The sequence below is a fragment of the Mercenaria mercenaria genome, unplaced genomic scaffold (genome assembly GCF_021730395.1).
Source record: "Mercenaria mercenaria strain notata unplaced genomic scaffold, MADL_Memer_1 contig_3941, whole genome shotgun sequence".
In the NCBI taxonomy this organism is placed as follows: Eukaryota; Metazoa; Mollusca; class Bivalvia; order Venerida; family Veneridae; genus Mercenaria; species Mercenaria mercenaria.
Genome location: NW_026462130.1, coordinates 1 through 9911, shown reverse-complemented (window position 1 = coordinate 9911; position 9911 = coordinate 1). Strand labels below are relative to the sequence as shown.

Genomic DNA, 9911 nt, shown 5'->3' with positions numbered 1-9911 from the left:
ACTTTTGTCTGGATGATAACTATACAATTATGACAAGGATTTGTTTTAAACTTCAAGCAGTGATAAAATAACTATTTGAATGAAGAATAAAATATCAGAAACATAATATTGCTTACATTTCCAATTATTTCCTTATTTATTTCCTTATAACATTTTTTTTGGAGCATTACTCTAAAAAAGGAAATTAAGGGACTGTGTAAAACTTTAAACGATGACGGAAGATATTGTACGGAAGTAAAATGTACTAGAATTTCAATTGATAAAGAAATTTTCTTAAAGTTTCTAATAATAACTGCACCAGAGAACCTTGCATACTTTTAAATCTATTTCAGTGTTATAAATGTACATGTCCGGGGCAATGGTTTTGGTATATACTGAAAGGAATTTACATTACACTAGCCCGATAGGCGACGTCCATAAAGAGACTACTTGCATCATGATACCACTTCTTTCACTTTTGTGATGTAAAGAACAAATTACGATGTAGTAAGAGGCCGTTTGAGGTAAGAGACCACGTTTTACCCTTCCAATAGGTATTCACTTAATACAAGTTATAATGTATTCAAACTGCATAAAAAGTAAGAAGAAGTACAATGTATAATAAATTCTAACTTGCTGACTTTCGGATTATCTTCCTTTGTTTAATTTACATAACATAAAAGTCTTGTTCGGAGCAAAACTCTAAAACTACTAAAGGGATTCTTATAACTTTAAAATATGAAAGACAACATTACGAAAAAGTGCAGTATACAAACACCATATTATGCTACTTTGTTTACATTTGAAAAGGTAATGCCTTTTTTTCGAATCTCTTGGGGTATATGTATGGCGATTGATATCGCGGATTCAAACTCGATGAAAACCATCTGACTGCGGTCTCAGCAAGTCCTTAGTTGGGCGCTTTTACTGGTAGTAATCCATGTTTTAAGAAATTTCTCTGCAGTCAACAGTCAATAAATATGTAAAATATCCCGATGCAATTTATAGAATTTTATTCAAACCTAGACAGAAATATTTTAACTTCGATGTTTTTGTCACTACTCATCTAATAACAACAAACTAATTTTTTCTTCCAGGGCAACTGAAACACGGGTATGAGGATTGGCCATGGTTTAAGAGTGGTTCTAAATAGTTTACAAAGTCTTCACGTTGATTTTGTCAAATAAAAGAAAAGACGCTTAGTTTTAAATTTCAATGACATTATATCTTGTACATAAATCGCTACTAAATATGAAATAAAACTATGCTTTGAAGTGTTACGCAGCAAAGGTAAATACTCAAAGGTTAATTGAATACACCACACTGGTTGATGTAAAGAAACGATTCACTCGTTGTAATTATTTACATCCATATCCAACATCTAAACAGTTTATGTAATGTTTTTATATTTATTTATGATATCAATTTCTCTATCTATAATGCTGTAAGATTAATTAGAAATTTATTTATTTCATTATCATCTCTTTCGTCTTATTGTTTTAAAGTCACTACGAACGCGTTAGATATACACACTAGGATATTCTTTGCAGAAAAATCAAATCCATGTCTAGAGAGGCGTTTTCAACATTTTTTGATTATACAAACATCAGATAGAGGTGAATAATAAATATTGGACTTTGCACTACTGTAAGAAAACAAATGATGGATGAAATAAAATGAATTTTGGAATGTATCCTATACCAAATAAAATAACCTTTGAAAAATATCGTGGAGACGACACCTGAATATCCAACACTATCGTTTGATACTAACTGAAAATGTTTGTATTACCATGTTTGTCTATACTTGATGTATCATTAATCGGATTCATAAAATTCTAATCATGTTTCTTTGTATCATTTGGCGGCGGCTTCATTTTTTTGGACTGTATACATGCCTTCAATAGTTGTAAAAATATGTATTGCAATATTATTCGTTATTATCTGAACATTTGCATTAAAGTTGGAGTTTCTTATTTTTTAATTCACTTGGAGATCATATGTCTATGCACTTATTAGCAATGGTGTCAGCCGCCACACTCTGGGCGTCGGACTTTCTAGGAAGCGGTTTCGAGAACGACTCCAGTGAGCTTTACTGCTACGTGATTTTCCATAACCTATTTAATATAATACGAGGGTGGGATCAAAAGTAATGCAACCAGTGGTGTTAAATGACAACTAAAGGTTGAATTAAAAAATTCTTTATTTAAAACCTTCAAAGTAATCTCCTTTGACAGATACACAACGTCTCAATTTTTTAATCCAATCCTTAAAAACTTTCTGACAGTCTTTTTCAGGTCTATCACTAAGGAGATCTTTTTCAGGTATATCACTAAGGAGAACCAGGATGGCGAGACCTTTTAGCAGTGAAAATTATGTCATACATAACCTTTTTCACATTTGCGATCCTTTTGGCAATGCAAGGCCTTCTGGCATTTTTGATGAGTCATACTCGATTACTATTTTTCGATGCGGTTCGAAGAAATGTATCCAAGACTCATCACCTGTTACTACATTCATAAATGTTTTTTTTATCGTATCTTGGAAACCTTTTCAAAAGCTTGCGCGCCATCTTAACGCGCCACCTAGCACTTTTCTTCTTCAATTTCAAAATATTTCATCAAAGATGCTTTTGAAATGCTAATAATGTCCGCAATCTGCTGAGAAGTATATCTTGCGTCAGAAAGTACTATTTGTTTGATTTTTTGAACAATCCTTGGACTACTTGGTCGACCAGTTTTAGGCGCACTTTTGGCAGACTCCACACATGCACAAAATTTCCTAACCCATCTGCAACTGTGGAAAAGGACATTTCATTACTACCATAAACAGCACATATGTCAGCATAAATGTCCTTTGAACCTCTTCTGAGTGAAACGCAAGTCTTAATGTAAGACCTAATTTCGTTCGCATTTTTTACACTTTTACCAACCATTTTGCCTAACCGCCTACGAGTAGGGTTTGTGCAAATGTGAATTGTGAGCGAGATATTGTGTCTACATGTATAGTTTATACGTCGATTGAAAGCTGTTACAACGGGAAACAGGTGCAAGGCGTTAATTTTGTACTCGCGCTAAAACAGCGGTTATCAATAGCCATTGGCATTAATTTGATCCCATCCTCGTAGATGATATGTAGTCGTTTTTCTTTCTCTTCTTTTTAGGACTATTTATATGCACATACCAATACCTTCTATTATAGTACATGTAACTTTTTATTCATGGTTTATATACAATAAAATTTACATTTTTATTTATTTATGCTATTTTAGTTAGGAATAATAAACATGTAACCCAGTATAAAAAAATAACATTTATTAATTGCCTAATTGGGTACTTTAGCTGCCTCATGTCTGCAGAACTAATCCACAGTTTGACATCCTTTCACGGTAGGGTAGCTAGAAATTTCTATTACATACTTGAAACTTTGTTTTTGTTTGTTCTAGTGTGAGATCGAAATATATTTCACCAAGTGAACACTTTAATGCAATATTTTTATGAGTGGCGCTGTGACGATATAAATTCTGGAGTTCACGAGTGAATATATTTTGATCTTACACTGAAAATATGTATTTTAATGGTTTTAACCAAATTATATCCAGTTTGTCCGTGCAACGTCACGTGCATCGCATCATGACGTCATACTGTCTTGACGTCAGGATATCTTTGTAGAAAAACTGTAAATAGTTCTATTACGCTTCCTGATTTGATCGAATGTATATATTTATGATCCTGTTAGTATTCCTTAACATTTTTATCTTTACTGAAGTATACTTTGCATGGAATTTTCTATTATTCAAAATTCATATTCTTTCGCATTCAATATAGGCCAATACAAGTGAACAATAAAAATGATATTTTCACTGAAAAAGATTTTTATAAATAACATACTGAAACAATATACGTATATTATTACAAAATGAGATATCTTTTGTCAATGCTTTAGGGTGATACAAGCTGAGACTTTTGTCTCCAAATATAACTCCAAATAATGTTTATTAACCTGTTTGCAAGTAAGATATGACTTTAACTGAAAACATACTTTGGTCAAAAGCCCGCCCGCTCAGCTCAATAGGGAGAGCGTACATCCACGGATCTCGGGCTGGTGAGTTCGAGCCCTGGGCGAGGCGTATGTTCTCCGTGAAAATTTGATAAAAGACATTGTGTCTGAAATCATTCGTTCTCCACCTCTGATTCATGCGAGGAAGTTGGCAGTTACTTGCGGAGAACAGGTTTGTACTGGTACAGAATCCAGGAACACTGGTTAGGTTAACTGCCCGCCGTTACATAACTGAAATACTGTTGAAAACGGCATTAAACCCACAACAAACATACTTTGGTCAAAATTGTAATGAGAATGAAATAATGAATTGTGTATATGTCTGCTTTGTATGCCTTTTATAATAAAACAAACTTGATGCAGAATTGTGTTTGTACCTCTTCTATATTGCTGTTATGAATCTTTATTCATATAAACGTTTTGTAAATCTAAGTATGGTATCTTGTTATGGAAATACCTATATGAGTTTCCTGAAAGGATGTCAAACTATTAATAAAATTATCAGTCGCTTACTGGTTAAAACACCATTTCCGGGGACTATAGACATGATAGAAATGCGCTTTTCCGTCCGTCAGCCATTCCTTCATTCCGCCCGTACGCAGTTGCGTGTCCTGTCCATCACTCTGCCACTCATCAAGATATTTTAATATTACTTGGCACAAATTTTTCCATTAATGAGACGACGTGTCACGCGCAAAACAAGACCCGTAGCTCAAATGTCAAGGTCACACTTAGAAGTCAAAGTTCATCAGGGTTTCTTTCCTTCTGGTCTGTAACTCAATAATCCATAAAGAGATTTTAATAAATTTTGGTACAAATGTACCCCCATACTAAGATGATGTGTCATGAAAATCTTTCAGACCCTAGCATAAAGGTCAATGTCATTCTTGGCAGTCAAATGCTAATATGGCATGAATAGGGTCTGTTATGTTTCCGGTCCATCAAGGGATATCAAAATTATTTGGCATAAATGTTCCCCATAATCAGACGACATTTTATGCGCAAAACCTTGACTCCTAGATTAAAGGTCAAGGTCACACTTGGAGATTAAATTTCAACAGGATATTTTCCCTGTCCGGTCCATAACTTTGTCATGCAAAACAGAAATTAAATATTAGTTTAAACAGATATTCCCCTGGATGAGACGACCTGTCAAATGTCTAGGTCACACTTATAGATCAAAGATGAAGAGGGATTTTAATATTATTTAGCACAAATATTCCCCATAATAAGATGATATGTCATTTGCAACACTCTGAGCCCTATCTCATAGGTCAGGGTCAAACGTAGAGGTCAAAGGTCAACAGGGATTTTTCCAGTCTTCTTCAGAATTACTTCTCTTTAATATGATGATTTCTTACATTCTTTTTCTCATATTTTCCTTCTAATTAAAAACAAAAATGTAATGTCATCAACATTGCAATTAAATATATTTTTTATATTTATATATGTTATAAGAAACCAACAACTTGAGATTTTATATTTGCAAATATTTATCAAAACGTGGTGTTATAATATATTGTGAATATAGAACAATATTGTTTATATACTTCCTCCATGTTGGCAGATATCTGATCATTATATTATATTATACTGTAGTTGAGAAAACAAATTTCCAGCCAGTAGGGGACTTTGTAATACTTCATTCACTTGTTCTAGTAGCCGTGCCCTCCGAAAGTCTTTACAAAGATAAAAACCTATAAGTAGCATCAGTTCAAAATGATACAAATGTTCTTTGAAAAAGTAGGAAAAGAGAAAAAAAGAATCAAATGATGCTAAAGAAATTAATTCAATGATCAGAGAACTACAAGTCAAATGGTAATTTTGCACTGAATCCCTTTGGGAAAAAGGTTTGTTATAAATATATTCACAAATGTTCTTTACACAAAACACTAAATTCATTCATCATTAACAAAGGCAAGTGGTAAAAGCGAAAAATCCTCAAACGTTGTACCATTAAATTGCACTGCAACGTAAAAAGAGTTACTTGATTCTGAGAAGATTTTTATATCAAAATGATGGCTACTCATACGTTTCGACACACTTTGATTTGACTGGCCAATATATTGTTTCTGATATATTTTGCCAGTAATTCAGTTTTTCAACACAAGTGAATCTTCTAAAGATTTACAAAAATACATGTAAAACATTTGTGGATCAAATATAAAGCACATATGTCCATTATCACAGACTTTACAAGTAAAAGTGTTTTAACAAAATAAATGCCTACAAGTCAGTGAATAACTTTATTCTTATTTTGTTTTACAAGAACACATTCAATGAAAAATATTCAAATGTTATTACATCGGTGTCATTTAGTTTGCACACGTTGTATTCCATGTCATGTGTAGAAATAATCTGGATAAAGATATGTCTTAATATTAATACAACATTTTACAAAACAAAAATGATTAATTCAATGTAACTCAAATTAATAAGTCTTTTGAAGAATCACCAATTTGTAGTACGTGTTACTTTGTTTTCGCACTTCCTTCTTTCTTGTTTTTGCACCCCTTCCTCTCCACATGCTTCTGTTATTTTTTTCAGATCATTTCCCGATATCGGTGGTTTTGAAGCTTGTGGTACTATAAGAGAATAAACAAAAATTATAGAGTCAATATAGCAGTATTTACATTCAAAATTATCAAACTGATATGCATGGTGGAAATAATTTATATACATAAACAAAAACTTCTTATGTAAGATTTCTGGATGATATTGACTCAGATGGGACAAACACAGATTAGTAACAAATTATCTTAGGATATTGAAAACCAGCTAGGACTTTTTTATTTATCATATTTTTAATTTCGTTTATAGACAATCAAATTGTCCGCACTACTTGATAGCTAATAATTTTTGTTATTACAACATACTACTTAATTTTGCATTGGTTTGTTATTATAGGACTAATTTAGTTATCAGATACATGTTATCAGAACTCAGTGTGCACAATGCATAAGAATACATCAAATCTGCAACGAGAGGGAATATATTTTCATATGTCAGAATTGATTATAAATCATGTATCTTAAGTTATTGCTCCAGTCGGTAAAAGTGACCTTCATAAGATTAGGAGTAATGTTGTCACTTACATTTATTTACACAATGGATGGCTCAAAGATTATAAGAAATAAAAGTTTACATATTTTGATACTCAATAAGACATGTTGAAAATCAACTGAAAAACTGTGTAGCAGTAAGTTGTCATTAATAAAACATTAGCCGGGCTTCATACAGAATAGAGCGCAAACACATGGAAGATTTTTTCATTACGTGAGCAAATATTAACGTTTCCCAAAATTATCCATGATTTAGGCAGTGGTACTTAAAATACAAAGAAGAATTAGGTAAAAAGAGTTATTTGCGCAACCAGGTGAACATGGGTAAAATGTTCGGAGGAAATGGAGACAACTCCGCTAGAACTTTATAGTAGACTTAAATGACTCGGTAGCAATTATTTCCAGCACACCATGCACTTTTTACCTCTATGAATGAAAAAAACGCATGAATAATTAATACAGTGATCGGTGATTTGAAAACAAGTAATGAGTTTGGAAACTGAGTCTTTTTTGCAGTTAATTTTACGGACAATCTTTTTTTTGTAAAAAATAAGATAATTCCAGCAGGATTTTTCGAGGTAAAACATGTTGAGAAAGCTACATCTGGAAAGAGAGCAATCTTCTTCCTATGTATATGACTCGAGGTATGTTAAAAGTAAATCAAAGGAAAAAAAAACTATTTTAACACTATTATTTTCGTACAAGTGTTAATCTGTATTGTAGGTTACATATAGATAGATTACTTTTCCATTGTCTAGCACTGACAGGATTAAGATTGACAAATGGTGTCCACTAAACAATTTAACTCTTAAACAGATTGTTTCCATTGTGTAAAGAAGGCTCAAGGTCAGTCTTTACAAGATTCACTCAATTAAACAATATGAATCTTACATAATTAAAAAAATAATCTCATCAGATGAAAACAATCAACTTCAGTTAACACTTTCTGCATGAAGAAAAGCTACAGCTGCATCATATTGCTGTTCAGTTTAACTTGATACATATGATGAAGATTAGATTTCATTTGAGGTCATTACGATGATTCAGACTGTTCTAGTGTATACAAAATATCCATACCAAATCTGGAAAATTCATTCGAAATATTTGCACCGCTGACCTGCAAAATATAAAATGGTTGACGTGCACTGTTTTATTTTGATACACCTTCATATATGTAACGAATGGCGGGGTATTACTTTCTACAAACTTTTAAAATCATTAAATTTTTTTTTATTTTATAATCTTTAAAACCTGACATTTTACACATTTAAGCAAAATTAAGTTATAGGGTGAGGACATGTGGACTCCACACTTTCTGTCATTGCCAGCTACCATTATATTATATTTCATTATATTTCTTTTGCTATATTGCTGCTTTGACATTATCTTTCTGGCAAAAGTAAATTAAGTACAAAAAGTGAGATCATTAAAACATCATTCAAGACAGAACTTATGGAAGATTGCTAGCCCATGCCTAAAACAATGCCAGCAGAGGCACCTAGGGTTTTCCTCCAGCATTAAAACTGGAGAAGTGCGAATATGTGCGCTTGTACTGTTGTTACAATTTAGCATTTGCATTTAATCAATGCTCAAATCCATGTCGTAGGTAAATTTTTTGACACACATCGTAGAAAAAAATTGAACAGCTGAATTATATCGTGTAATTGCAAATTGCCAGAGTAACCGATCACATCATTCTATTACATTTGATCTTAAATTTTTTTCATATTTTACAAGACATATTAGAAACGAAATAAAGTGTTACCGAAAACCAAACTTAAATTTATTTGTGATCTAATTCATATTCAAATTATAATATATATTTTACAAGACATATTGAAACGAAATAAAGTGTAACCGAAAACCAAACTTAAATTTATTTGTGATCTTATGCTGCGGGACGTATAACCAGCTAATCAGACATGTTTAAATTAATCTAAAACAAACTTCTTCAATAAAATTACTATTCTTTCTTTTCTTAAAATGCATGTCACTGAAGTAAAATTTACATGTACTTTGACGTGGCACACAATCTATTAATTTTTTTACTACGTCTAGTACTTTATACTTTCCTTCCTACTTACGGCATTGACACTTGAAACAAGATCCTATCCATACCTTTTCTTTTTTACTCTCGCTGTGTACCATCATACTCTGTGATGCTTTAGATCTACTGGATTCCGTTTTAGGCTTTGTTTGAGGCAGCTGACAATTGAAATGAAAATCATACAATGAATGAAACTAATGTTAAATTGTTTTGTTTTTTTTTTGGTTTAATTCATACCGATTAAATGTCTTAAGGCAATTTTCGAGCTTTGGATGAAGATGAAGTCTATGTGCTCTTCCAATTATTGTTATTTCATTATTTCATACACGGAACTCTACATTAAAGACGCCGGGGTGAAGGGCAATTTTCATACAATCAGGGTTATTAATCTAAATACGACATATCATTCTTTATGTTGTTGAATAATTTATTTGACCTCTTTCGGTTCAACACACCTTCATACTCTGTGACCGCATGTCGTTTGCCTGAGCATGCTGAAAAAAAGAAACAATATTACAGAGTGTTAAGTTGTTCGTTCACATACAAAAATAATTACTTTTTATTTGCTAGACAAATTTTCAAATTTGTCGTTCAACTAAGATATTTATTTTGTTATATACCTACGAAAACTATGTAAAAATATGGCTTGTATTTCAAAAGAAAATATGGACAGGCAGAAAACAATTTTCCTATTGTATTGAAACCTCTGTATTGTACATGTGACCGTATTTTTATCATTTATAAATGTTTGTGACCTGAACGAAT

The 9911-nt window shown here is 32.2% G+C and overlaps 1 protein-coding gene across 1 annotated transcript; it reads right to left on the bottom strand.

Annotated features, from left to right (window-relative positions):
- Nucleotides 1–6270: 6270 nt before the first annotated feature.
- LOC128553559 (uncharacterized) lies at nt 6271–9640 on the bottom strand (the record flags this gene model as incomplete). Its single annotated transcript, XM_053534740.1, is given in 4 exon segments — nt 6271–6622; nt 8177–8216; nt 9218–9304; nt 9602–9640. Coding segments are annotated over 4 exon segments (300 nt in total), but the record flags the coding sequence as incomplete, so codon positions are not given.
- Nucleotides 9641–9911: the final 271 nt, after the last annotated feature.